The sequence below is a fragment of the Lentinus tigrinus genome, assembly GCF_003813185.1.
Source record: "Lentinus tigrinus ALCF2SS1-7 unplaced genomic scaffold L226scaffold_11, whole genome shotgun sequence".
Taxonomy (NCBI): Eukaryota; Fungi; Basidiomycota; class Agaricomycetes; order Polyporales; family Polyporaceae; genus Lentinus; species Lentinus tigrinus.
In genome coordinates, this window is record NW_027137920.1 from 94441 (window position 1) to 119679 (window position 25239).

Below are 25239 nucleotides of genomic sequence, written 5' to 3' on the forward strand. Positions count from 1 at the left end.
CCTAACCCAGCAGACCTGCTGCAGATCGCAGATCTCGAGCCCATCTTCGATCCCATGCAAGCGCGTCTCTGCGGTGGCTGCAGCTAGTAAGTACACCTCTTCTCTCTCGCCGCCATGGTCAGTCTTCCCAGCGACGCAGATGCGACGAAAACTTACGATGCATGCAGAGCTCACGAATAGAGATATTGAATGATGGCGGTTTCCGCTCCGACGGCCGCAAACAGTACGAGTTGCGCGACATCACCATAGACCTCTCCCAGCAGGGCACCGCAGACGGCTCGGCCACCATCACCCATGGTCTCACACAGGTCCTTGTCACCGTATTCGGTCCTCGAGAAGCAAAAATGCGGTCCCAAACGCTGCACGACAGGGCCGTACTCAACGTCGAGATGAGTGTCGCGCCATTCAGCACCGGCGAGCGGCGAAAACGTTCGCGTGCGGACAGGTGAGTTTCCTTCATGCAATCCCTCTGCTTGACGTAAACGCGTCTTTTAAGACATCATGCTAACGTGTATCAAGTATACAGACGAATACTCGAGCTCGCCGCCATGATCGCCTCCACCTTCGAGCCTGTCGTCCAAACGACCCTCTACCCGCGCTCCCAGATCGACATCTATGTCCATGTCCTCCAGCAGGACGGTTCTCTCCTCCCCGCCTGCATCAATGCCACCACCCTTGCACTCATCACCGCAGGTGTGCCCCTTCACGATTTTGTTTGCGCCGTCACCGGCGGTGTGCACTCGACCTCCCCTCTGCTCGACCTCACCACCCTCGAGGAGAACGACCTTCCGCACATGACCGTCGCCGTCATGCCCCGGACACGCAAAGTCACACTGGTGACCATGGAGACCAGACTGCATGTGGATCGGTTCCGGGAGCTCTTCGAACTTGCCTGCGAGGCGGGGCAGACAATTCACAAGGAGATGAAGGCCGCCGTCAAGGAGCGCACCGTCACCCTCGTCGGGGCGATGGACGCCGGCTCGAAGCCGGGTGTAGTAGACGACCGGGACAGAGACGTGGTCATGGGGGAATCAATATGACTGCTTTTGCCTTCATCTTCGCCTTCTGGTCGGATATGCTCGCTCACATCGAAAAAGGTCAGTCACGCTTTGCTTCTATTCTGCGGAAACACGCAAGCCATTTGTCGCCCTTGTTCCTCTCGACTTTTTTGCCCTCCTCCGTGCTAGTGTACACCGCGTCCACAATCGGACCTTTCCCCTCGTCCCTCAGCTCCTGCTCACTTACCGGCTCGAACAGCGGGAACTGCTCCAAATGGGTGCGCATCCAGTCATGCAGATCCTTGACGTCTGTGATGGTGTACACAATGCCTCCAGGCTTGAGGATGTATGCGTACTCCGCCAGTAGGGTCGGAGAGATGATGCGTGCCTTGTGCTTGCGCGCCTTGAAGTGGGGGTCGGGGAAGAGGAAAAAGAGAGCGGAGAGGGAGTGCTTGGGGAAGTAGTTGGGCATGAACTTCATGGAGTTTGCACGGACGATGGAGACATTTTGGTATGGCCCTGGGGTGTCGGGCGAAGGATCGGCGGGGGCGGAGGTAGAACGGAGGGCGACGATGCGGTCGTGGACGTACTGCGAGACTTGCACTCGGATCTCCATGCCTGGAGAGATGCAGATCAGATGGGTGTTCGAGGGGTTGGAGACGGCCGATGGGCAACGCTCGGAGGACGATGTGGACGGATTGACGATCAATGTGGCGGTACGGACGAGCACTCACCGAGCATGAGGGTGCTGGGGAAGAGGGGCGCAAGGGCAATGAGAAGCCCTCCGAACCCGCAGCCGACGTCGGCAAATTCGGGAGTCTTGCCCGAGCCAGCGAAGGCCGGATAGTGTGCATCCCAGTCGAACTGTTCCGGGGAGGGAGGGTAGCTCAGGGCATGGTCCGAGAACGGGTTTGCATGTGCGCGCTGTCTGTAATGTCGTTTCTGCACGATGCGATGAGCGTCCGAGTGCGCGGTGGTGAAAAGTGGGCCGAGCGACGGACCTGGGGAAGCACGTCGTTCTGCTCCTGCGCCCGGGGCCCGTCTGCGTTGCGCTTTCGTTTCGGCATGGACAGGGACGGTGACGCAGGGTGCGTAGGAGAAGATGCTGACGAGCGGTGAACGGTCGGGATGCAATTGGACGAGTACACTCGGAATGGTCGGAAGGTCCACACACGCGACCGACAAAAGCCGGATCCGTCACGTGCCCCGCGCACCTGTGAGCTCATAAGTATCAAGCCGCCAGCGCGTCCAACTCCTTTCCTCACTTCTCCTCTCTCCTCTTCTTCCTCCTCGTCTAGCCATGTCCTCCGCCGCTTTCCGTTCTGCCATCCAGCAGGTCCGTAGTCCCACCCCCACCGCGCACACGACCGTTGCTCATCTTATCGCAGTCTCGCCGTTCTGCCTTCGCGCGTTCGGCCAGATTCGCCTCGACCTCGGCCAAGGCACCCACCCTCAAGGAGCGTCTTGCCGAGCTCATCCCCGCTGAGATTGAGAATGTACGTTCCCCGTGGGGTATCTGTCTCGACTGCCCTAATCGTCCCTTCCTTTCGAACAGGTGAAAGCGACCCGTGCCGCGCACGGCAAGAAGTCCTTCGGTCCCGTCCTCGTTGACCAGCTCTACGGGTGCGTCCAGCCTAATCTCGTAAGTTGTATGCGCCTCTCTAACTCCGCTCTATAGTGGCATGCGTGGTCTCCCCGCTCTCATCTGGGATGGTTCCGTCCTCGATGCTGGTACGTGGCATCCCGTTCTTTTTCCGGCGCCTGTCCGGTGATTTACCCCCTCCCCCCACACAGAGGAGGGCATTCGCTTCCGTGGCAAGTCCATCCCCGAGATCCAGGAGGCTCTCCCCAAGGCCCCTGGCGGGTCCGAGCCCCTCCCCGAGGGTCTCTTCTGGCTTCTCGTTACCGGCGAGATCCCCACCCAGGAGCAGGTCAACGCCCTCTCCAAGGATTGGGCTGCCCGCTCCTCCCTCCCCTCCTTCGTTGAGGAGATCATCGACCGCTGCCCGCCCACCCTCCACCCCATGTCCCAGTTCTCGCTGGCAGTCACCGCGGTATGTTTGACGTCATTCTTTAGGGCACGAGGCTCAGGAGTTCTGACGCCCGATCTCTTGATATAGCTCAACCACGACTCGGCATTCGCCAAGGCCTACCAGCAGGGTATCTCCAAGAAGGAGTACTGGCAGCCCACCTTCGAGGATGCTATGGACTTGATCGCCAAGCTCCCCAACATTGCTGGCCGCATCTACCGCAATGTCTACGGTGGTGGCAAGCTCCCCGCCATCGACGCCGACAAGGACTACTCGTACAACCTTGCCAACCTCCTTGGCTTCGCCGACAAGTCCGACTTTGTTGAGCTTATGCGTCTCTACATCACCATTCACTCCGACCACGAGGGTGGTAACGTCTCCGCGCACACTGGCAAGCTCGTCGGCTCCGCCCTCTCCGACCCCTTCCTCGCGTTCGCCGCTTCCCTGAACGGTCTCGCCGGCCCCCTCCACGGTCTTGCCAACCAGGAGGTCCTTCTCTGGCTGCGCAAGATGCAGTCCAAGATTGGCGAGAACGCGACTGATGATGCCGTCCGTGAGTACGTCTGGTCGACGCTCAAGGGTGGCCAGGTCGTTCCCGGTTACGGCCACGCCGTCCTCCGTAAGACCGACCCGCGCTACACGGCGCAGCGCGAGTTCGCCCTCAAGCACCTGCCCAACGACCCCTTGTTCAAGCTCGTCAGCCAGGTCTTCAACATCGTCCCTGGTGTCCTTCTCGAGGCCGGCAAGGCCAAGAACCCCTGGCCGAATGTCGACGCGCACTCTGGTGCTCTTTTGACCCACTACGGTCTCACCCAGATGCAGTTCTACACCGTCCTCTTCGGTGTGTCGCGCGCGTTCGGTGTTGCTGCCCAGCTCATCTGGGACCGTGCCCTCGGTGCTCGTAAGTACCACTCCTTCTCCTTGATCGAAGTAGTGTCTGACATGAAAATCTTGCAGCCCTCGAGCGCCCCAAGTCCTACTCGACCGAGGCCATCAAGAAGATTTTCAAGGACAAGACTGCGTAAGCTGTTAGGAGTCCCCATCAAAATCTCCTTGGAGAACTACCCGCACGACTCGGTGTTGATATGGGCTAGACACTTTAGCGTACACTTCTATGTTGGAATGACTATTGCTTATGTAATGAAGCGTTGTATCCGCTGTATCCTGAAGCGCGTGTGAGATCGTCATATTCAGCCACCACCTACCCCCTCGCGTCTGTCTGCTCTTGCCCACACTCCGTTCTCTTTGTACACTCTATCTAGCTGCACACACCGACACCATGGCCGACGTGCGCGCCCTACTCAAAGCAAAACGCCAGGAAGTCCGAATCACACATCCTCTAGCTACATACACATCATCGGGCCAGCTACGCTGCGTAGCATGCGGTACGGCCGTCAAGCACGCATCTGCATGGGAGGGCCACATCGGGAGCAAATCACACCGCACAAACGCGGCACGTCTACGTGAAGAACGCGCACGGGAGGCGCAGCGCGCGGCGGAGGAGCAGGAGAGTCTGAAGCGGAAAGCGATGGAGGTGGACGAGGACGAGGAGGATGTGGACGAGGACACGCCCATGGTCGACGCGAAGCGGAGACGGACAGAGAGCGAGGAGCCCCATCCTATCCCCAGCGCACCCGCAGCCCCCGCAGCGTCGTCGAAGGCGAAACGGGGTGCTCTCCCCGCGGACTTCTTCTCCGACCCGTCTATGGCGCCGCCCCCAGCGGAGGACGACGAAGACGAAGACGACGCGAATGGTGCGGGCCAAGGCGCAGGGGCACCAACGGCACCAGCACAGGCCGACGGGAAGCAGGACGTCCTGGACCTCGAGTGGCAGCGGTTCCAGCAGTCGGTCCTCAACGCGCCAGACTACCAGGAGACGTACGAGCGCGCGACGGTCGCGGCAGAGCCGGTGCTCGCGGCGGAGGTTCCGCAGGGCTTCCCCTCTGCTTCTGGTGCGGAAGGGGTGGTGGACGGTGAGGGTGAGAGGCACGAGGAGCTGGACGAGGAGGCGAAGCGGCGGCGGAAGGAGCAGGATGAGCGGGAGCTGATCATGGACCGCCTGATGGAGGAGGAGCAGGCGCAGGAGGAGGCGGACGCGCGGGTGTCCGTGCTGAAGAACAAGCTGGAGGCCTTGAAGCGGAATCGAGAGGCGGCGAGGGCAGCGAAGGCGAAGAAGACGGCGAAGTCATGATGGCGTATGGTCGGTTTGTCATTTGTTTCGTCGCTCAACCCATTGCTGACGTTGTGGCTACAGAGGTTGTACTTATGCTCGTCTCGGAAGTGACGCGCCAACCGTGTCATCGTCCTCTCTCCGATACTACATGATGCTCTGGAGGACATGTGCATGTAAAGCTATGTCTTTTCGTGACACCCTCGGCGGCGGCCCAAACCCTTCAAACCTAGGAACGGACGCTCTGATCGCTATATCTGCCCCTGGTACGTTCCGTGGTCTCCGGAGGACCACGCGTTTTAGAGACGACCGCTGCAAACCGCGTGCGTGTTTGTTGGCCCTGTTTCGGGTTGACGACAAAGGGGAATATACGATTGCTGCTTCGAGGTCTTGCGCCCATCCGTGGGCGCATCTTGAGCGAACCACATATACATTCTTTGTGAGTTCTTCAAATTGTGTTCAAATTTCATCCCCGCGGTCAATATGAGCATCCAGAAGTGGTGTTATGCATATAGATATGTGATCGAGCCGGAGGTCAACGTAGAGATAAATGATGCAGTGGATACGAGATACGGTGAGAAAGAAGGGAAGAGAAAATAGGAAGGGAAGTGCGGTTTCTGGGTGCCATCAAGCGTCGAACGAGGGACGCAGACACGAAGCCGTACTTGTAACCCGATATGCGGAGTTCGCAAGACCACTACGCGACGAGACTCGTCGATGGTGAGAGCGCAGTCCAGGACGGGAAGTTGAGCTCGATATCGAGGAGCATGTCCGAGGAGACACTCAACCGAATCATACCGAGGAGGGACTCGATGTCGAGCGAGTCGTCAAGGAGCCCAAGGTCTTGCTGCGCGTCCTGGAGAGTCGTGCACGAGTTTGAGGGTCTACAGCTCGTATTGGTCTCAGCGGCAGAGGCTGAGCTCATTGGCGAGGCAGGATCGTCGAAAGTCGCAGAGGAGCGGGCAGCAGATGCAGGTGAAGCAGCGAGGGTGGAGGCTGACGCTGATGAAGACCACGATGAGGACGTCGGACAAGGGTTGATGTTTACAGTATCCGCCGCCACCGTCCACGTCTGCTTGCGGCTCTTCACGTCACGCTTCTTGCGAGACTTCTTGCCGTTGGCCAGGTCGTCGGGGCGCACTGTGTGATCTGACGTGGAGACGGTGTTGCATGATGACAGGACGCCTGCTTCTTCAAGGATGGTGCAAAGGTCATGGATAATCTTGCGCATCGCCTCCTCCTGTGCGTGCCATCTGCTCTCCTGTGCAGTCAGCTCCCAAGACCGGATGATGGTCTCATTGCTGAGGTAGTCGCACTGCTGAGATAGCGTCTCGACCTCGGTCTTGAGTTGCGCGATTCCCGCCTGAGTATCATCAAGCTCCGCGGTCTTCCTCGCGAGCTCGTCATCTTGAACAGCTATACGAGCGTTCTGACGCATGAACTCCTCCTTCAAAGAACATGTGAGTACGAAGGCGACGATGGATCTAGGATTAGCATAATGTACCTGGTGTGAGGCGCGGTCTTCTTCAAGGACCTTCACTTTGCTGACGAGCTCTTCGATCGTCTAGGGTTACACGTTGAGCGAATGGACTGGACAACAGGGTATAATGACTGACCTTGCCCTGCGCCTGAGATGTAAGGCAGACTTCATTCCGGGCGATTTCGATGTTGCTGATGATGTTGTCCTTGGCGATGAGAGCTGCATTCAGCTTCTGGTTGCTGTCACTTTCTTCCTTCAGTGCCGCTGTCACCCGAGCAAGGGCTTTCTCGGGGACTGTATCATTTGCGACCGCCTGAAGGTTCGCGGAATCCAGTTGGGCTTCGAGATCCTCGATACGGAAACAGGCTTGACGGATGAGGTCCTGTACGAGTCTGTCAGCCGAAGGGTCAGCAGCTAGAGGTCGGTCACAATGAACCTTGGCCTCGTGTAGGTCTGCCTTGGTCTCCGTGAGGGCGGCGTCCGTGTTAGCCATAGACGAGCAAGCGGCCAGAAGAGCGGTCTTCCTTTCCTTCGCGCGGACTTCCAGGGAACGGATAGTCGTGGCTTGCTCGAGGTTGACCGCGTCCTTCTCCTTGAGCGCAAGATCCTTGTCGACGAGTTTCATCTTAGCTGTGCAGAGTCCGGATTCGAGAGCCGCAATGCGGTCAGACTGCTCGGAGGACTTGGCCCTGGCATTATCGAGCTTGCCCAACAATCGCCAGACAGCCTGGTCACGGTCGATGGCGTACAAACGGAGACGGCGTTCCTCAGCCTGGTGGGCTTGTAGATGAGCTTCCAAGGATCGAATCTTGTTAGCTTGTGTTGTGAAGACCGTTGACGAGTGCCGGAGAAGGGCGAAGACCAAGGCGAAGATGCTGAGATAGTATGGAACCGAAGTCGTAGACAAAGTTATCAGCAGAAAGAGCCAGGTAGAGGCCAGGTTGGAGGCGAAGCCGAGGAGGGAAAGTATCGCGAGAAGAGCTCCGAGCAGAGAGACCTTTGACCTGACCCTAGTGGAGAAGCAGATGACAAACAGAACCGCGAGGGCAAAAACAAGGGCAATGCCACAGGCGAGCTGGACGGAAGTAACACTGTGCTTGGGATAAGCATGAGCGGCGTTCATAGTGCGAGTCGCGAGCGAGTACAAGTTGCGTGACGGCATGCTGCGAGCACTATGGAGCGTCGTACCGACGAAGGGTTGGAGAGGCTGAACAGGACGTTTTCCCGATAGTCCTCCCCCTGAGGGAGCCTGAGGCTGACATTCATCGTTGAGAATATTGACTAGCAGCCCCGATACGAATATCTGACTTCATCGATATTTGCCGCTGCTGCATGTATCCAAGCTGCTGTAGAGTACTTCCGTGTCAAGACCAGCGACCGCGACTCGCGGATAGTAACGTCGAGTACTCGTACAAGATTTTGGCGCGTTGATAACCTGGATGACACCGACGAGAGAATTTTGCAGGTGGCATCGTGACGGCAGAGATCAAGAGACTGGGAGGCCCGACTCGTCGAAAGCGGTGTTCCCACTCACATTTGACGTTCAATTTCACTTTTCAAATGTCGTATATCAAGAGCCATGTGTATTCATGAAGCACAATACGTATGTATGGCTACAATATCGTATCATGCTGTACACGAACTGATGGATAGAATGTGCGTAGGATGTATTGATTGGTCACTGGACTGTCTCTATGGAGTGTAGTAAGGTATGTGTAGTGTATTGAGGTCGTTAGGTCATGCCAATTGTACGGTAAGGTTGCTATACTCATGTGGCTACACCGCCTGCTCTCCCTTCTTCTCGTCCAAGACCGGGGAAGGGGAAGGAGGAGGGGCAGGTTTCGACGGAGCAAACTTGCTCTTTCTGCGAAGGTGCGGGCCATAGCGGCGGAGGACGAAGGGGATTGGGGCAAGAAGGAACGCGATGCATCCGAGTAGGGTCGAAGCCCAGCGCGGGTTCATCGCGTCATACATCTGCGTTGCGAACAGGGGGAAGACGGCGCCGAATATACTCCGCACGACTATCGTCGCAGATAGAGCGCTTGCGGCGACGAAGAGGTAGGCGTCGACGGTGTAGTTGATAAGCCCAAGGAAAATCCATATGATGGCCGTTGCCATCGGAACCCCCGCCATAAGTGGTGCCCAATAGGAGACATTGGGATAGGACGTCCACCCGAACCAGAAGAACGAGATTGCGTAGAGAGGTGCTGCGTAGAGGCAGGGCTCCATCCGGTACTCCGGAGGGACGGGCAATGGTCCGTAGACCGCGATGGCGGCCGCGTAGCGCGGTTGGAAGGCAAGAAGGTAGATGATTACACCGAGGACGCCACCGACGAAGATAGGGATGAAAGTGAGACCGACCAAGCCTTCGTTGAAACCGTGGAGCTGACCGAAGACGATTGGGTAGGCCTCGAACAAAAGGTAGATGATGCCGTATACGAACTATGACAGAAAATCAGTAATCCGTTGAAGGCTCGTGTAGGTAAATTACGTACGCTCATGTACGCGGTGATTGCGATGAGCATGGGCTCATGGATGAGGATGTTGAATGGCCTCGTGAAAACGCGTTGAAAGCGCTGCGAAAGTGTCGGCTTGTTCCTCTCCAGGGGCGCCCAGTAGCGGTCGTCACCAGTCTCCTTCCTCAATCTCTCCGCTTTACGGACGAGTAGAACGGGCCTAAGACAAGAGATCAGGAACAGTGGGACTAGTACGAGATGCACTTGACTTACATGAAGGTCTCGGGCAGTGTGAACTGGATCAACAAGAGACAGCCGCCGGCAAACATGGTGAGCACCCAGAAGACCCATCGCCAGCTGACCCCTGCGACAGACATAAAGCCGCTGATTGTCGGTGCAAACGACGGGCCTGCAAAAGGGGCAAGGGTGAAGAGCGCCATCGCCTTGCCTCGTGTGTCCGCATCCCAGATGTCCGAGAGAACCGCACTGAAAAGGAGAGATCAGATAAATTTCATCGTAGCAAAGTTGTGCTGTACTCACCCGCTATTTGCCAAAGGACCGGCGGCGAAGATGCCGCTCAACAGACGGAAGATGAGGATAGACGCGGTATTCGGCGCAAGCGCGCAACCCACTTGGAACCCCGTGTAGAAAAGGAAGGACACCAGGAAAACGGGTTTGCGGCCATACTCTTCGGAAAGTGGACCCCAGGCCAACGGCCCCACGCAATATCCGGCGACGAATATGGCAATAGTCAATGTAGCCACCTCGGTGCCGATGTGGAAGTGCTCGATGAGTTGAGCAACAATCCCCTCCGGTGCCGACGACGCGAATGTGCTGCGGATTACACGTTATCAGGTCAAGATTAATCGTTGAACAGACAAAGAGCGACATACGCGTTGAACAGCAACATCGCTGCAAGCGCGGTGATATACCATCTGTAGGATCGTGACCAAGACTTGGGGTTTTCTGGGTCGTCGAGAGCAATGTTGACCTCGTATGAATCCTCTGGTTCCTCCCCGGCGGCTGGTCCATAGGCCTCGTGCTCGAACTGTGCATTGACATCCACGTCTTGTCTCGAAGCTGATGCTGGGTCAATCGTCACTGAAGTGTGGGAAGAAGCGGCGTCATCCAGAGCTTTTGGCCGAGAGAGCCCGTGCTCTTTTTCAGCGGGTAGAGCAAGCGCAGATTGTGACGGCGACGACATGGCGAGGGAGGTCGGGTGGGGCTTGACGGTCCTTCATGGCTCCTTCAGGCGCAAGCTAAAGTATCAAGTTGGCAGACCCACGGCCCACCCCGATCCCCGAGGTCATGACTGGTCTGTGGAGGAGACGCCACTGCTGTAACTCGGTCTCGTGCTCAAGATCTCGACAGATACGCGTGGGTTCGGGATTGCAAAACGGTTCCCCTGTCCTCGACTCGGGCGTTAGTAAACATTGTAACATGCTAACGCGGCCTAGCGGCAAGGTTGGTTGGCGATTACTCAGACGGTGACAGCACGCGCTCGCCTCCCCGGGTGAGTACTAGAGCTATATGCTGAAATGGCAAGAGCTTCAGACGTAGAGCGGAGGCTTTCCAAGTTCTACAACTCACCAAAAGACCCTGCTTGTCCGAGGTGGTCGAGATAGAGGAGGATCTTGCGATGGATGGTAGTACGACGGGCCCGACCATGCACTGCCACCCTCGCATGCGCTGCGACCCCTTTCATCAAGTGGGATCAGTTTCAACGACCATCGTCATCCCGTTCCCGTCGCACGGAGCGGGACGTAGGAAATCCGCAGTCCACCGTATTTTCAATATATGCGGTACACCCCGACCGAGGATCGCATGGTATGTACTACTCAAGTACCCGAGTCTCACGCTCCGGCCAGCTAGTCAGATACATCCCGGATATCAAACGCTTCGGTACATGACGACTATGTAAGCAAAGATGCAATCCTGCAGGTTGATTAGTATACCAAAGTGTACATGTGGGTCGCGAGCTAGCAGGAGTTAGCACTTACCTCTACTCTACGATATTCGCGTCAATCGCTGCCGCCAGCTTTCTAACTGCACGTTTCACCTCGCCCCTCTCGCCCATGACCGTCAATTTCACACTGCCGGTGCGGTCGGGGGCTTCGCTCAGTGAAGTTAGCTCATGCCTCCCGAATGCCCAGTTGAGGATGTGATACCCGCTTTCGAGCCTGACAAAGCCCTTCACGCGCCATACTGACTCCTTCGATAGCGCAGCCAACGCCTCTGTTAGCCGGCCCTCGGGGAGGACCGAGTCATCATCTTGCCCGCTGTGATCAAGATTTGTGTGCTCCTGCGCATGCGTACAATGAGAGTGGTCGGCACTCCCGCAGCCATGGTGAGCGCCGGTCGGCTTCTGGCCACGGTAGATCGTCACTGTCTGCACCTCGTCGTGGTGACTGGCTTCAAAGAGCTCGGGGCTTCCGAGCTGGAAGAGCTTCGAGTCCAGCCCCATGACGATGGCAGGGTCGACTCCCTCTCTGCGTTGGCATTTAACCTTCGGCGTGGTGTCGTTCAAGGTGTTCAGGTGGTCGATGAGGACGTCTAGCTGCCGCTCTGAGATGTGCTCCCATTTGTTCTGTCACGAGATGGTTAACGTCGCGCGCATGGAGGTATCCAATTTGTCACCGCACAATCAGGATTGCGTCTGTGTAGCTCGCTTGCATCTTCGCCGTCGGGGAGGTATCTTCATACCCGGTGAAGTTCTCCGCATCGATCACGGTAACGATGGCGTCGAGTTTGAGGTCGTTGTTCGTTTCCCTTTCAAGCTCACGTATTTGAAACGCTAGAGTGGCCGGGAAAGCTGATCCACTGAAGCCACAGGAACATCGATGAGCAGGGCCCAACATCAAGGAGGTGAACGAGCATGAATACCGACGAGCATTCGATGAAGATCCTGTCTGGACGGTACTTCTCTGTGGGGATGTCAGAACAGTCTTCGGGGGTTAATGCGAGTTGAAAGACTGACCTCGGATTTCTAACAACGCGTTCTTCATCTGTCCAACAAGGATACAACACCTATAAAAGATTCCCAGGTCAACACCATAGTGGACGAAGAGAGTCTCAATCCCCAAGCTGCCGGCACCTTACATGCAACCGTTCAGGATTTCGCTAACGGCGGCTAAGCTCGACTGCTTGGCCAACTGGCTATCCACTGTACAAATGGTTACTATTAGCATCGCTGGTGGTTGCGCAACTAACCTTCGACATCCCCGAACTCGTTCTTGAGTAGGACGACCTTGTAATCGTTGGGCAGTCGTGGGAGTAAAGACAGGATGATCGATGTTTTGCCTGCCCCAAGGAAACCGGTGAAGACGGTTATGGGTATGTTGTTGACCATCTTCTCTATTCTATGAATCTATGCGGAGGTGAAGGTGATGGGTCTACGTGTAAACCGAGCAAAACCAGTCGCCGCAGAAGGACACACTCCAAAAGAGCCGCCGTCGTGCGATAGTGCCGGAAGCGGACGGGCCGCCAGACGCAGAAAGCTCGACTTTCACGATAATGCTGAATAATCCCCTTCTCAGACACTGGCCAGAACGCAAGATGACAGTCCGAAAACTATGCTACAACATGACTAAAGTACATCCAATGGAAGTTCATATCACAGTCATCAAGTCCGCTTAACCAACCCAACCCTGACAGGCTTGGAATCCGGAGGCTTGAGACGGCCCAAACCACCTAATGAACCACTCTGCCGCGCGGTGTTCCCAAGGATCTTGGCACGGAGGGCACTCACAGGGTCGCCGCCGCTGCTTCCACTGCTTCGACTTGACAACGACCTCGACCCACTAGCAGATGCTCTTAGCGAAGACGGAGTCCTGGGCACAACGCCGATCTCCAGGCCCACTTTCCGTCGCTTCGCACTCTCCCGTTCCTCCAACGCCTGCCTACCCTGCTTCCACGCCTCCTTGGCCTTCGCCCGACTCTCGTCGTCGTCAGCGGAGAGAGCCAGCGCCTCAGGGAGACCGTAAGCACTCTTCACCTCCTCATCGACCTCCTCGCGCGCCTTGTCAATCTTCTTCTGCTCCCGGAAACGTTTGCGGACGCGCCTGGAATGTTCATACGGGTCGGAGCTGTAATGGTCGGAAAGGTTCTGGAGTGCTTCGATGCGGGGTACCTGGACGTTGTTCATATGATTCTGCGCCTCGGTGGACTTCTCGAGGGCCGCAAGGGGGTCAATGGGGCCTTGGTTGGGGTCGGTCTCTGTACACGTCGTGAGCAGGGGATAGTGCGTAGAAACTTGGTGGCGGGACGTACCGTGCACCGCGAACCCTCCGTTCTCCTCTGGATCCCACTCTTCATCTTTCTGTCGCGCTCCAGACACGACCACATACCGAGTGTTCTGTGGAGGATCAGTCCCGCACCCGCTCCGAAAGCCATGCGTGAACGCTCACCTTGGGGTCTGTCTGGATCTCGAACCACCCGTCACACAGATGACATTTGCACCGAAACGAGTAGATGGGTGTCGAGTAGTAGTTCCCAATCTTCTTCTTCTCGGCGTTGTAACGCACGCCCATGCCAATATGATTGTTGCATGTTCCGCTGCACCAGAACGGTCAAGGTGGGAGAGCGAACTCGGAAACGGCATGTGTGCTTACCACCAGATGTTGAACGGCAACTCGAAGCGCACAATGAGGATGCCCTGGTCTATCTTGCGCGCACGGTCACCAAGGGCGTGTTTGCCTGTGCAAAACGGAGTTCAGTATGCGACTGGTCGGAAAGCTGTAGGTTGCGGCGTGCCTCTGTAAGCATTGAGACTGCTATGCTTCTCCGGATCATAATCGGGAGGATAGTATTTGTTGAAGCCTGCAAGAGTAGTTGGTTATGCGTTACTTGAACGACTGCGAGCTGGATATTCACCTTGCATGACGATGAAGTCACCAAGGCTGGTGGTGGCCGAGTAATGAGATAATTACAGGTTAATTTGCACCTTAGGGTCACTTTATCGCGCTATAATTCGAAGAAATGCTGCCGGCAATTTCCGGGAGCTACATGGCCCCGCGCTCGAACGCAAACCTTATTTTTCTGTACTATCAACAGAACTCGCCCTCAGGTATGTCGTCCCCGCTGCCTTGCTACTGTGTCCGGAGAGCTCACAGAAACACCCTTATAGTCACCTTCTGACTCTCCAGCAAGCTTCCAGGATGAGTTACGTCGCTAAGGGTGAAAAGGAATACGATGCGACTGGTGCCCCCGTGCCCGCCGCCAAGATCCACAAAATCCGCATCACGCTCACGAGCAGCAACGTCAAGAACTTGGAGAAGTGTATGTGCTTTTCCGTTCTGATAAGCGAGAGTGGGAGGGGCTAAGCCGCGTTTTGTAGTCTCGACGGACCTGATCAACCGGGCAAAGGACAAGCAGCTCCGTGTCAAGGGCCCCGTCCGCCTCCCCACGAAGGTCCTCAAGGTCACCACCCGCAAGTCGGTGAGTACTTTCGCTATTCTAGTTTTTAGAGATCTTTGTGTTGAGCAAGTTGCTTCAAGCCTTGCGGTGAGGGTTCGAAGACTTGGGACCGTTACGAGCTCAAGATCCACAAGCGTTTGATCGACCTCCACTCCTCCAGCGAGATCGTCAAGCAGATCGTGAGTTGTCTTGGATTCTTGGTAGTGAGGAGGATGCTCATTTTTGTTACAGACCAGCATCAGCCTCGAGCCTGGTGTCGAGGTCGAGGTCACCATCTCTGCTTAAGTTGTATCACATCTGGTTGCAGCGTCCTTGTATGCGCTCGTGTATGTTCTAGGCTGTACACGACATCATGCTTTCATGACCCTCCGCTTGTGTGCTTCGTATGAACACCATTCCGCTTGGAGTCAATTTAAAGCCAAGCCGCTCAACATCAAAGAAGGCACTGCCCATTCCATCCTATGTAGTACAAGTCTGCTCTGCTCTGTCCGATATTCATCATAACTTCACCGCATGGTCCGTCCGCTGTGGATATGCTAAGCTTCTTGTTGCGAGGAGGATTGAGCGGATGGACTCACGATGCAGTCTTTCTGTCAACGACAGCCTGTTCCGTCTTGGCTCGATTGAGCACCTTCTGGAACTCGCTAACGCGGTGACGCATACGGGAGTGCATGTACGCCTTGGAGCATTTGATGTGATAGTGGAGGTAGTCGCGGAAGAGTTGGATGTGCGTGATTGTGGAGTTTGCGACGAGCGGATTGGCGAAGTGGCGAGGGAAGAGAACGAAGGTCACGTAGCCGACGTCCTCTGTGTCATGGAGCCCTGGTAGGTGTCGAATCTCCAACGGGGCTTCGCGGGTCGTGTAAAGGACCTGAGGTGCGGCCTGAATGGTGGGCAGGCGGCGAGCATCCACGAATTCCTGGAGGACATCACAATCATGAGGCAGTCCGATGAAGGGGGACTGACAGACGAACCTGCAAGAAGACCTTTCCAAATACCCGGTCGGTCTCTTCCCTAAACATGGTTGAGAAGATGACGGTGACGCGGTCGGAGGAGGCTTGGACATAGATGACTTCCTCATCGCGGTAGTGGAGGGCCATGAGTTCGCCTTGTCCGCTACCGGCTGCCTCCAACCGCTTCTGTTCCTGGAAGCCAAGCTCAAAGGGTGCAGCGAGAGCGTTGCGTTTCAACATTGCCAGAGACTTGAAGAATGCATCGCGCTCCTCTGGGACAAATATGATATCTGCGAGATGTGCGCGATGCATGGTTGTACTCACCGCCTTCCGGGGGCAACTGCTCGAGATCAATCTCCAGACTAACGTTGTATTCGCCCTCGGGCGCCGGTCTGAGCAGAGACCCGTACTCCCGCTTCAGGATATCGTTTACGCCATAACGGACAAGCTCGTCCCAGCAGCGGATGTTCATGGACAGCAGGAGCGCAGTCTTGCGATCGGGCGTGGAGAGATGGAACCGGACGCCATCAAAGTCGACGAACTGCACATCGAGAGAGGAGGGCCTTGCGAGACACTGTCAGCGCGAAGTGGTGTATGCACAGGACGACGGGCATACTTGATTGCCTTCTCGGCGAGGGTGGTCTGGATGATGTAGTTGTGGGGCTGTAACGGTCGAGTTGGCAGACGGAGTGAGCTCGAAGATGGTCGCAAATACCTCGAGGAGAATCATGTCGTGCAGCAGCGGTCTTGGACGTCGTGGTGGCGGTCGTGGATGTCGGCAGGGACGGCGACTGCGACTGCGACTGCGACTGCGACTCCGAGCGCGCGCAGGCGGGGCGGGGGTGTCCCGTGACGGGGGGAGGGGCGTGAGAACGGCCGCAATCGTGGATGGACTGGGCGAAGGAGCTGAGAAATATTTCCTGAGTCTGACCTGGTCTCACCAAGTCTCGCAGCACACAAGCCCACCCTTGTCCCTCGCGCTCCTGCCAAAAGTCTGCGCAAGCTCAACGAGCACACAGCCAAAATGCGTATGTATGCCCCCCTGACAGCCCGACGACCACGACTGATGCGCTGTGGCCCACGCAGCGCCCAAGAAAGCACAGAAGATGTCTCTAAACGAGTTCCTGGGGGATAGCAGTCAGTGCACTTTCTTCTCGGCTTCCAGTATGTAGCTCATCGTGCGCCATGCCAAGCCCTGGGATCCTGGGCCGACGAAATGGACGCTCTCCCCACCGCTCGTGAGTTCTCTCTGGCTGGGCGAATCTATGCCGATTCTGACTCTGTCGCGCAGCGTCCGGGAGGGCCGACGATGATCGCATGGGCGGTGGCCGCCGTCGCGATGACTTCCTCTCTTCTCGCCGTGAGTGCTCGGATCTATGCATGCCCCCTTCCCTCCTAATACTGCTCCGAAGCGGATCGCATGGCTTCCAATCGCGAAGATCTCCCTCTCCCTACCGAGCCCCCCTTCACCGCTTTCATTGGCAATCTTGCCTTTGATATCTCGGAAACAGAGCTCGAGGAGTTCTTCGGTAGCGGCCAGGTGAGTACTCATTATGAGAGCGCCGGCCAAACCTCTCATAACCTCCAACTAGACCAAGTCAGTCAAAATTATCAAGGATCGAGATGAGAAGCCCAAGGGCTTTGGCTATGTCGAGTTCACCGATCTCGACGCTCTCAAGGAAGCCATCGCGAAGTCTGGTTCGGTGAGTGAGATAGCGGGGTTGCTCCGGACTATGGTTAAATGGCGGATAGACTCTCGCCGGACGTGGGATCAGGGTCAGCGTCGCCGAGCCTCGTGAGTCCTCGAACGCTCCTTTATTCTGTTTCCGCCTGCTGACCGTTTCGATCAGAGAAGGAGCGATCCGGCTTTGGTGGAGGCGGATTCGACGACGAGAAGTTCGCTGGAAACTGGCGGAGGGAAGGACCTCTCCCAGATGCCCCGTCGTCTGGAGACGGTTCTCGCCGGCGGTATGAAGGCGGCCCTCGTGAACCCCCTCCCCCATCAGTCTCTGACAACGCGTCTGACTGGCGTTCGTCTCGCGCGCCTGCTCGCACCTCCTCCCAAGAATATCCAGAGTCCGAGGGTGGCTTCAGACGCCGTGGTCCCGGCCCCGGCCCCGGCCCCGGCCCACGAGAGCCTGCTCCCCTTGGTCCAGCTGACACCGACGAGGTCTGGGTGAGAGGTGGCAAGTTCCGCCCCAGTGGTCCCCCCGAGTCGACCGAACGGTCAGGCAGCCGGTTCGGCAGCTTACGGCGTGGCGATATGGGTCCTCCTCCGGCCGTAGCGGAGGAAAGTGATTGGAGGCGGCCGCGCACGATCTCAAGAAATTCAACGTCACGTATGTGCACTGCGTTTTGCCAGTCCAGATATGACATTGACATTCGCTCCTGAATCAGCAAACAGCTCGACTCCGCCAACGCCTCAGATGGGCAGGCGCAAGCTCGAGCTCCTCCCCCGCTCTTCCTCTACTTCCGCTGCCCCTTCGCCCCTCGCCTCTCCCAACCCCTCCACTACCCATCATCCAAGGTCGAACCCCTTCGGTGCCGCTAAGTGAGTGCGTTCCCCTCGGTATTTCTCATCTCGCACCAACTGTTGTCCGCCAGGCCTGTCGACGTGTCTGCCCGCGAAGCCGAAGCGCTTCAGAAGATCGAGAAGGAGCGCGAGGAAGTGCGGGAGAAGGTCGCGCACTCCCACCCTCCTCACTCGCACCACCATGGGCATCCCATGTCTCGCAACTCCTCGCGACAGGGCTCCCAACGGGAAACGCCGCCTGCCTCCGCCGTCCAGAGCCCGACCACACCCCAGCACGAGTCGAACAAGCTGCCGAGCTCGAACGTCGTACGGCCGTCCATCAGCTTTGCGCACGCCGCGGCCGGCAAGAAGGAATCGGACGAAGACGTGCACAAGGACGACGTCGAGACGATCACAGAGAAAATCGAAGAGGTCGAGCTGGAGTCTTCCGAGCAGTGAGCAGCGGGCGGTGGCTTTTCTTGTAGGTCCTGCCTGGTTCCGGTCACAAATCCACGGATGGCCATTGGTACACACTATCATCCGCGCTTCCAAGCAAGTATGGCACGTCGCATTGCATTGCTGTGATCTGTTCTCGTTCTTCCCGTCGTGCATGTCTATCTTATGTGTTTCAATATGTGGTTATGATTTGTCTAGTAGCTTGATCGCCTAGTGCTTGGTATGTTCGCTTGCGGGCCCCCTACTTCGAAGGGCCTCAGAGATCGGTAGATGTATACACAAGTACAAGCAGAGCAGAAGTGGTGCGGTTATCACCGCACGTGTAGATTCAAATGGCACACACATAATTCATTGCTTCTCCCGCGAACTGTGAGTGCACAAAAGGTTGGAAGGCGTCGCCTGCGAGCGGAGATGAAGCAGGCGATATATTGCCCATACTCCTGAATGGCGGCAATATTGCATGTATGTACCGTAGGATACACAGGGAATATGTGGGAGGAGTACCGTAAGAGCTACTGAGTGCTGGTACGGGAATAAAGCCAGATGCAGCGCGGCGCATTGCAAAACGAAAGTATGCACAGAGAAAAGTGACTGTGATTATGCACATTGAGTATGGTGCAAGGAGTCTAGTGCTACACAGATGCGATGGGAGGGGTAGGGCGGGACGAGATCAGATCAGAGGATGTGAGCGAGTGAGTGAGTAGCAATAGTGCGCCGGGCGGGGAATCGATGGTGGGCGGCATCCGGGTGCCGCCAGTGAATGGTAACGGTGGGTGCGGGCGCGCTGCACCCGCGCGTCGAAGTGTAGGTGTAGCTAGTCTGGTGAGAGAGAGATATGAGGATGCACGATGTACGAGGCAGAGTGAGAGAGTGAGAGAGAGAGACTGGGGATGGAGGAGAAGCGACAGACAGTTGGAGGGACGTTAATAAGAATATGAATACGAGAGCGGGGGACGACGTATGGTACCTGAAAGCAAGGACGATACAACGAAACTAAAGGAGTGTGTGGGGCCGTCGGTGCACGAAGCGAGCCGAGCGGTAATGCATGCTGCAGCGCAGCGATCGGAGCCGTTTTAGCAGCCTCCTTGACCGTGACCTGGGGCCGCGCCGTGTTCGGGCGGGAACGCGTGCGGGTGACTGTGCACGGCCGTCGGGTACGGGTAGTACGGCTCCTGCGGCCGCTCCTGCGCGGGAGCGTGCTGGGGCACGTACAGAGGGCCCCCCGTCCCAGGGCCCCCGGTCATACCCACGGGCGCGCCTCCCCAAGGGCCGTTCATCGGATGGGTTGGCGATGAGACGTCAAAGTACCCGGGGGTGGACGCCGCAGACGTCGGGGGTTCGCTCCCATCGTACGGCGACTCTGCACGGGACGCGGTCTGGTAGTCGTATTGCGCGCGGGGCAGGTTCGGCATCGCGAGCGGGAGGTGCGCCAACTGGTCGGGCGTTCCAGTCGCGCTCTGCCGCATGCCAAACTGCCGCTGGTCATACCCACCGGGGCCGTCCAAATAGAGCATGGTGGGCGACATGGACATCGATCCGTCGCTCGGCGCGTAGGGCGAGTTCGGCGTTGACGTGCTCGAAAGCGGGGAGTGGAAGTGCGGGACGCTGGTACGGGGCCGCAGGCGCTCCAGGGACGGGTGGTGCAACATTCGCAGGCTGCTCAGCGAGCTGGGCCGTCTGAGAACGAGCGAGGAGCCGTTCATCTGCTCAATGGGAGAGTGTAGAGACCGAGTGTACACCTCCGGGGACGATCCGGCATCGGAGACCGACGGGGTGGGTGTGTACAGAGGGATCTCGTTGGAAGTCCCGGACGACGTGATGCTATTGACGAGCGCGGCCAGCTGGTATGCTGGACCAATGAGACAGTGCCGCAGGTTGGTAGTACCCTGCATCCCTTCAGTCCAGTCGCCGCACAGCTGCCAGAAGCGAGCAGACTCCTCCCCAGGGTTCGGATCAGCGGTGTTCTCCATGTAGAATATGGGAGGGCGGTCAACGAGGAAGGTAGCCGAGCCGATACCGGGCGAGACGTTGGCAAAGCGGGTCTCGAGAATGTGGTCGTACGAGATGTCCATTTTGAAGCTGCGTCCGGCTGAGCGGATGAACCAAGAGAGTGAACGCTTGCTCTCGCAGGTGTACGCGATGAGATCGTGTTGCGGGGATGCCATGCGACGCCACGTCCCAATAGTCAAGTCGGTACACGGGAAGACCGTTACCTCTGGCGAGCGTCCCTTCAGCAAAGGAAGACACGCGCGGGGAAACGAGACGCACCTTCGTCCTCATGGATTAAACCCTGAACATCGGCGTCAAAGCCACTTGTGAGCTCGGGTGGACTCTCAGGCGGGGGCTCGAGTTTCTCGACGGTGCGCGACTTGAGCTTGAGTTGCAACTTCGCCTTTGCTCGCCTTCGCGCGCCCATGAGTGGGGCCGAGGACGCGGTAACGTTGAAGAGACATACCTGTTCTGAAACCAAATCTGGGTCTGCCTCTCGTCCATCCCCAGCTGCTGAGCTATATCCTTGCGCTTGGACGACGTCGGGCTGTTGTCCGTCGCGAAAATCTCCTCAAGCTTGACCAACTGCTCCGGGTTGACGCGCGACCGCTTGCGCCTCTGCTTCACGGGGCGTCCCTCCGGTCCTGCTAGGGCAGAGCACGAAATGGCGCGACGAATGATCGGGTTCTGGGGCTTGGGGGCGCCAGTAGCTGGAGGGGCATGGGGTGCGACATCGGAGTCTGCGGGGGACAGGGCGGAGGAGAGACTGGGGGACGAGGCGACGGACTCTGAGGTCTCTTGCACGGCAGCGAGGGTGGTGGAAGAGATGTCGGGGATCGAGAGGGGAGCGAGAGTGGCTCGCGGGCTCGAATCGGTAGGCTCCTGCTTGACGACATGGGCTGTCGGACGCGAGTGAATTTGAAGGTCGCGGGGAGGCGGCGAGGTGGGACTTACGTTGCATACTGCACGGGTGGACACAGCAGTGCAGGTGGCTCCGTCACAGCGCGCGCTTGGGGGGCAAATTGGGGCGAGACGAAAGGCGAGCGTGCGGCGTGTGTCGCGTCACTCGTCAAGAGAGAAAGAGGAAGCGTCGAGGCCAGCGATGCAAGGGCAACGTCTGGGGCCGCGAAGACGAGACAAGCGTCGATTCACAGCAAGGGACTGGGCAGACGAGGGCGATCGCGGTTGCTGAACAGATGAGCCGGAAGCTGCTGAGATGAGCAACTGACGTCTGTGCAGAGGAGCCTGAGGACAGCCGGGAGAACAGTACAAGGCCTGTCCAGGGTTATGAAGCACGCACGGCGGGCCGGGGGCACAGCCTATTGAGGAGGATGAGAGGGCGCGGACCCGGGGTTCGGACAGAGAGAGCTGCTCGAGAGTGGCTAGCGCGACGGCATTCGATCTGCTAGCCAAAGACAGCGTGCAGCGTGGCACACGAACACTGGGCCAAGAGGCGACTGTCGATCGGTGGGTGCGCGGGGGACGGCAGGAGGGGGTCTGAATCCTCTGCCAGCGTCCGGATGGCCCTCGCCGCTATGTAACCTGTGTAACCTGATTTCCGAGGGACACGCTCGCAGCCCTGAGACTGAGAGATGCACGACGATGGGCAGTGGCGGTGGGTTGGAAGCCCGTTAGCGTTGTTGGTACGCACGGGACACGCATCAGTGGCCGAACGGTTGAGAAGTGCAGATGCATCTGTTGCACCGTCTCCGCCTCCCACACATCCCATCCTACCTAGCCATCTTTGGCCCCGGCTCCTCCCGCTTGTCCCGCCTATTGCCACGGAGCGCGCGAGACTGGGCATCTCTCGCAGGCCGTCCGTAGTCAGGATAAATAACGACCGGGAGCGATTGGGCGGGCTTGCGTGCCCTGCGAACGCTCGCCCCGTTGCGTTCTCGGCCGCATCGGAACGCCTCCTGCCTCTTGTTGCCATGCGGATCGCCGACTATCACTCCCTCTGGGACATCTCCCATTTACCGAATTGATTTACGCATAAGCATGCCTTCGCTGAGCTCGGATTTTCCCCCAAGGCACGCGTTTCAAAATCACCCTTGACAAAGGTGCCAGGTCGTGCCACTCCGACATTCACTGTCTGATCTGTCTGAATCCCTCTGCAACTCTAGGTGACCTCGGCAGTCTACATAGACACAAAGTACGCTGCAGCGACTGATGGTACACTGAGGCGGGATCATGCATCGCCCAGACTCAAAGCAACCATGATTAACCATCGTCATCTCTGGGGAACCCGAACAGACCCTCATCTGATTCTGAGGAGTCAAGGAGCCACGAGGTCGATCGTACACAATCCCGACGTCCATGGATCATGACCAACAGGCCTCAGGGACCGATGACCCCGACCAAGGAAGCACCCTCCTCTGGTACTTCGATTCAGCCTGAACCCCCTCGTGCGTCGACGCAAGACAGCCTCTGGGACTTATCGCACACGACACTGGTTTCTGGAGCGATATGCGTCAGGATTCGTCAGGCCTCCAGTATCTGTAGATTGATAGCGTAGGTGTTAGTAAGAAAGACAGGGCAGGACGACTAAGGCGGGGCGGGGATGATATACCAGATCGGCGGGACGGACACGGTGCGGTGCCACCAACAGAACAGTGCCTGGGTCGTTCATACTGACCTCCCTTATTAGGACCGCGTCCACGCTATTGATCGCACCGACGAGAAAGACTCGCGGGAAGGGCCTTCAGGGGCGTTCACAGCACATGCCCGGGCCAAACACGCTTGGGCTACTTATTCTGCGCAGCCGACTCTACGATAGATCGAAGCCACTTCATAGCTACCTCGAGGACTTGCTCTTCTCCCAAAGACCTGGACGTGTGTGGCAGCGGCGGTCCTGCGACCAATGGACATGAGCGCACTGTCACCACCATCGACTGTTCCGACCCCCCTTGAACCAACTTTCCGATGGAAGAGTTCCTCCTGCGCCGACAGCGCAGTAAACAGGGCTCCCCGGAGCTCCGTGCCGCACCGCGACCAGCTGCCACTACGCCTTGTACTTACGAACCTCCTCGCAAACCCGCGACTCCATCGTCCACCCGACCTCGATCGAACCGGCTGTGTCGCAACCTACAACCTTAACAACAAAAGCACATTTTCATACATACTTGCCTCGGCTATTACCTGCGCTTGCGATATGGAGGAAGGAGGGGGCATGGTTACAGGGTTGGGATACGATACTTACGCAGGCAGTCGACAATCATGGGGGGAGGGAGGGGGTAAGAGCGAGAACGAGTAAGCGAAAGACAGGGAAACGGAAACGGATCAGAAACAAACCACCAGCCTACCAGGTCCGCCAATGCAATGCAATGCGAAAACGTCTGTGCCTGGTAAGCAGGAGGGACCGAAAGCAGGAGCAGGATCGAGAGCGAGAGCATAGACGTCTAGTAGCGCGGACGCTTGACGTCCCGGTCATCATACCCACCAGGGCCTTCGCGCTTGAGGTCCCCGCGATATCCTCCGCCGCCGCCGAATCCGCCGCCAGGAGGACCATACCCACCAGGACCTCCACCAGGGGGCCCACCAAAGCCCCCAGGTCCCCCAGGTCCGCCGCCAAACCCTCCAGGAGGTCCTCCGCCGAAGTTGTTGTGACCTTGGTCGGGTGGGCCACCAAATCCTCCTCCTCCTTGATATCCGATGCCGCCGCCGCGGCCCCTGCAAAATTTGGTCAGCGCGTCATCAATGCAGGCAGACACAACGGCGTACCTATAACCGCCGCCAAATCCACCACGTCCGCCTCCGCCTCCGCCACCGAAGTCGTCGCGAGGGCCGCCAAACCTGTCGCCACCATACCCACCTCGCCCGCCACGGAATCCACCGCCACGTGCACCTCTGAATCCGCCGCGGTCACCACCACGGAAGCCTCCACGGAAGCCACCGCGGCTGCCTCCTCCGCCTCCTCCTCCTCCGAATGCGGGCGGTTCGGGTTTGGGCCTACCACCCAACCCTCCGCCCAGACGACGTGGCTTCCATCCTCTCACCGTGCGGCCACGTTCAACATCAACCAGGACTCGCTTGCCCATGATGTGCAGCCGGTCGGAATCCTTGTACGCAGCTAGAAAAAGAGGTCATACAACGGCGCGGTGGCGTCGTAGCATGCTGGGTGAGTGAGCTCAACAGCTAGGAAGACTAAATTACCTTTCATGTCGCGTTCGCGCTCGAAGACGATGAACGCGTAGCCTCTGCTGCGGCCATTCTTGTCGCGCACAATCCTCACCCGTTCAATGCTCCCAAAACTTTCAAACTCTCGTCGGAGGTCGTTCTCAGTTGCGTTCTTGTGCTGCGGTAAACGTAAGTAGCGACTCGTGAGAGGAGAGGAGGGCGAACCTACCAAACGTGAGATAAAAAGCGTCTTGTAGGGGTCTCCAATAGCCTCCGGATCGTCCGAGGGCTTGTCTGGAAGGGGGTCAGACGCAAGGTAAAGAAGAAGCAAGAGACACGTACAGTTGTCCTTGGCTTTCTGGAACTCTTCTGCCTTCTTTTTCTTCCTCTCCTCTCTCCGTATTTGTCTCTTCGTCTCCTCGGCGTACGTGAACGAGGGCTCCTCCCCTTCCTCCATGCCCTCCCTTTCTCCCCCAACATTTCCAGACTCCAACATGCCCTGCGTCTTAGCCTCGCGCAGCATCGCTAGAAGGGGGCCCACGCCATCGACGTTTTTGGACTTGACCCGGTCGATGTCCTTGTCGAGGGGCCGGGTATAAGGCAGCGGGGGGCGCGGCGCAAAGAGCTTGAGGAGGTTGGGCGGGAGAAGATGTGTGCCAGGCAT

At 57.7% G+C, this 25239-nt stretch overlaps 14 protein-coding genes across 14 annotated transcripts; 6 read left to right on the forward strand and 8 right to left on the reverse strand.

The window, feature by feature from the left end:
• The first annotated feature begins 85 nt into the window (after positions 1 to 85).
• On the forward strand, positions 86 to 1146 carry L226DRAFT_507654 (uncharacterized protein). Its single transcript, XM_067678141.1, has 3 exons — positions 86 to 117; positions 168 to 445; positions 527 to 1146. Exons 1-3 carry the CDS (start codon positions 115 to 117, stop codon positions 1038 to 1040), a joined length of 795 nt encoding a protein of 264 aa, XP_067535614.1. The 5' UTR covers positions 86 to 114; the 3' UTR covers positions 1041 to 1146.
• On the reverse strand, positions 1099 to 2142 carry L226DRAFT_507655 (putative methyltransferase; the record flags this gene model as incomplete). Its single annotated transcript, XM_067678142.1, has 3 exons — positions 2000 to 2142; positions 1733 to 1940; positions 1099 to 1616 (listed from the first exon to the last, which is right to left on the reverse strand). The coding sequence occupies exons 1-3, from the start codon at positions 2063 to 2065 to the stop codon at positions 1099 to 1101; spliced, it is 792 nt and encodes a 263-aa protein (XP_067535615.1). The 5' UTR covers positions 2066 to 2142.
• A 156-nt stretch (positions 2143 to 2298) lies between these two features.
• Positions 2299 to 4053, forward strand: L226DRAFT_462462 (citrate synthase; the record flags this gene model as incomplete). Its single annotated transcript, XM_067675723.1, has 7 exons — positions 2299 to 2334; positions 2387 to 2494; positions 2554 to 2621; positions 2677 to 2729; positions 2793 to 3052; positions 3119 to 3929; positions 3986 to 4053. The coding sequence occupies 7 exons, from the start codon at positions 2299 to 2301 to the stop codon at positions 4051 to 4053; spliced, it is 1404 nt and encodes a 467-aa protein (XP_067535616.1).
• A 158-nt stretch (positions 4054 to 4211) lies between these two features.
• On the forward strand, positions 4212 to 5385 carry L226DRAFT_53475 (uncharacterized protein). Its single transcript, XM_067680742.1, has 2 exons — positions 4212 to 5228; positions 5283 to 5385. Exon 1 carries the CDS (start codon positions 4308 to 4310, stop codon positions 5217 to 5219), a length of 912 nt encoding a protein of 303 aa, XP_067535617.1. The 5' UTR covers positions 4212 to 4307; the 3' UTR covers positions 5220 to 5228; positions 5283 to 5385.
• Positions 5386 to 5895: 510 nt separating this feature from the next.
• Positions 5896 to 7944, reverse strand: L226DRAFT_560191 (uncharacterized protein; the record flags this gene model as incomplete). The annotated part of the gene is made up of 5 exons (XM_067683341.1): positions 5896 to 6645; positions 6703 to 6762; positions 6815 to 7060; positions 7115 to 7675; positions 7867 to 7944. 5 exons carry the CDS (start codon positions 7942 to 7944, stop codon positions 5896 to 5898), a joined length of 1695 nt encoding a protein of 564 aa, XP_067535618.1.
• A 308-nt stretch (positions 7945 to 8252) lies between these two features.
• On the reverse strand, positions 8253 to 10648 carry L226DRAFT_560192 (MFS general substrate transporter). The gene is made up of 5 exons (XM_067683342.1): positions 10028 to 10648; positions 9675 to 9968; positions 9408 to 9620; positions 9174 to 9354; positions 8253 to 9120 (listed from the first exon to the last, which is right to left on the reverse strand). Exons 1-5 carry the CDS (start codon positions 10336 to 10338, stop codon positions 8455 to 8457), a joined length of 1665 nt encoding a protein of 554 aa, XP_067535619.1. The 5' UTR covers positions 10339 to 10648; the 3' UTR covers positions 8253 to 8454.
• Positions 10649 to 11136: 488 nt separating this feature from the next.
• On the reverse strand, positions 11137 to 12483 carry L226DRAFT_462306 (cobW-domain-containing protein; the record flags this gene model as incomplete). Its single annotated transcript, XM_067675715.1, has 6 exons — positions 11137 to 11721; positions 11777 to 11954; positions 12022 to 12058; positions 12112 to 12161; positions 12234 to 12297; positions 12345 to 12483. The coding sequence occupies 6 exons, from the start codon at positions 12481 to 12483 to the stop codon at positions 11137 to 11139; spliced, it is 1053 nt and encodes a 350-aa protein (XP_067535620.1).
• A 174-nt stretch (positions 12484 to 12657) lies between these two features.
• L226DRAFT_534634 (DUF572-domain-containing protein) lies at positions 12658 to 14039 on the reverse strand. Its single transcript, XM_067680717.1, has 6 exons — positions 14007 to 14039; positions 13887 to 13952; positions 13745 to 13829; positions 13541 to 13688; positions 13404 to 13488; positions 12658 to 13349 (listed from the first exon to the last, which is right to left on the reverse strand). Exons 1-6 carry the CDS (start codon positions 14011 to 14013, stop codon positions 12757 to 12759), a joined length of 984 nt encoding a protein of 327 aa, XP_067535621.1. The 5' UTR covers positions 14014 to 14039; the 3' UTR covers positions 12658 to 12756.
• Positions 14040 to 14290: 251 nt separating this feature from the next.
• L226DRAFT_486015 (40S ribosomal protein uS10) lies at positions 14291 to 15069 on the forward strand (the record flags this gene model as incomplete). The annotated part of the gene is made up of 4 exons (XM_067677139.1): positions 14291 to 14411; positions 14470 to 14570; positions 14630 to 14728; positions 14781 to 15069. The coding sequence occupies 4 exons, from the start codon at positions 14291 to 14293 to the stop codon at positions 14832 to 14834; spliced, it is 375 nt and encodes a 124-aa protein (XP_067535622.1). The 3' UTR covers positions 14835 to 15069.
• On the reverse strand, positions 14850 to 16363 carry L226DRAFT_534635 (actin-like protein ARPC2). The gene is made up of 6 exons (XM_067680718.1): positions 16218 to 16363; positions 16119 to 16165; positions 15827 to 16065; positions 15524 to 15774; positions 15128 to 15468; positions 14850 to 15074 (listed from the first exon to the last, which is right to left on the reverse strand). Exons 1-6 carry the CDS (start codon positions 16230 to 16232, stop codon positions 15056 to 15058), a joined length of 912 nt encoding a protein of 303 aa, XP_067535623.1. The 5' UTR covers positions 16233 to 16363; the 3' UTR covers positions 14850 to 15055.
• A 68-nt stretch (positions 16364 to 16431) lies between these two features.
• L226DRAFT_534636 (RNA-binding domain-containing protein) lies at positions 16432 to 18837 on the forward strand. Its single transcript, XM_067680719.1, has 10 exons — positions 16432 to 16530; positions 16589 to 16639; positions 16696 to 16740; positions 16794 to 16862; positions 16915 to 17042; positions 17095 to 17205; positions 17255 to 17297; positions 17353 to 17841; positions 17900 to 18053; positions 18107 to 18837. The coding sequence occupies exons 1-10, from the start codon at positions 16527 to 16529 to the stop codon at positions 18471 to 18473; spliced, it is 1461 nt and encodes a 486-aa protein (XP_067535624.1). The 5' UTR covers positions 16432 to 16526; the 3' UTR covers positions 18474 to 18837.
• Positions 18838 to 19543: 706 nt separating this feature from the next.
• L226DRAFT_522832 (uncharacterized protein) lies at positions 19544 to 21420 on the reverse strand (the record flags this gene model as incomplete). Its single annotated transcript, XM_067678787.1, has 4 exons — positions 19544 to 20685; positions 20739 to 20872; positions 20926 to 21358; positions 21414 to 21420. The coding sequence occupies 4 exons, from the start codon at positions 21418 to 21420 to the stop codon at positions 19544 to 19546; spliced, it is 1716 nt and encodes a 571-aa protein (XP_067535625.1).
• Positions 21421 to 21772: 352 nt separating this feature from the next.
• On the forward strand, positions 21773 to 22619 carry L226DRAFT_53769 (uncharacterized protein). The gene is made up of 2 exons (XM_067681360.1): positions 21773 to 22519; positions 22583 to 22619. The coding sequence occupies exon 1, from the start codon at positions 22052 to 22054 to the stop codon at positions 22442 to 22444; it is 393 nt and encodes a 130-aa protein (XP_067535626.1). The 5' UTR covers positions 21773 to 22051; the 3' UTR covers positions 22445 to 22519; positions 22583 to 22619.
• A 1238-nt stretch (positions 22620 to 23857) lies between these two features.
• L226DRAFT_522833 (RNA-binding domain-containing protein) lies at positions 23858 to 25239 on the reverse strand (the record flags this gene model as incomplete). The annotated part of the gene is made up of 5 exons (XM_067678788.1): positions 23858 to 24128; positions 24180 to 24528; positions 24612 to 24753; positions 24805 to 24869; positions 24918 to 25239. 5 exons carry the CDS (start codon positions 25237 to 25239, stop codon positions 23858 to 23860), a joined length of 1149 nt encoding a protein of 382 aa, XP_067535627.1.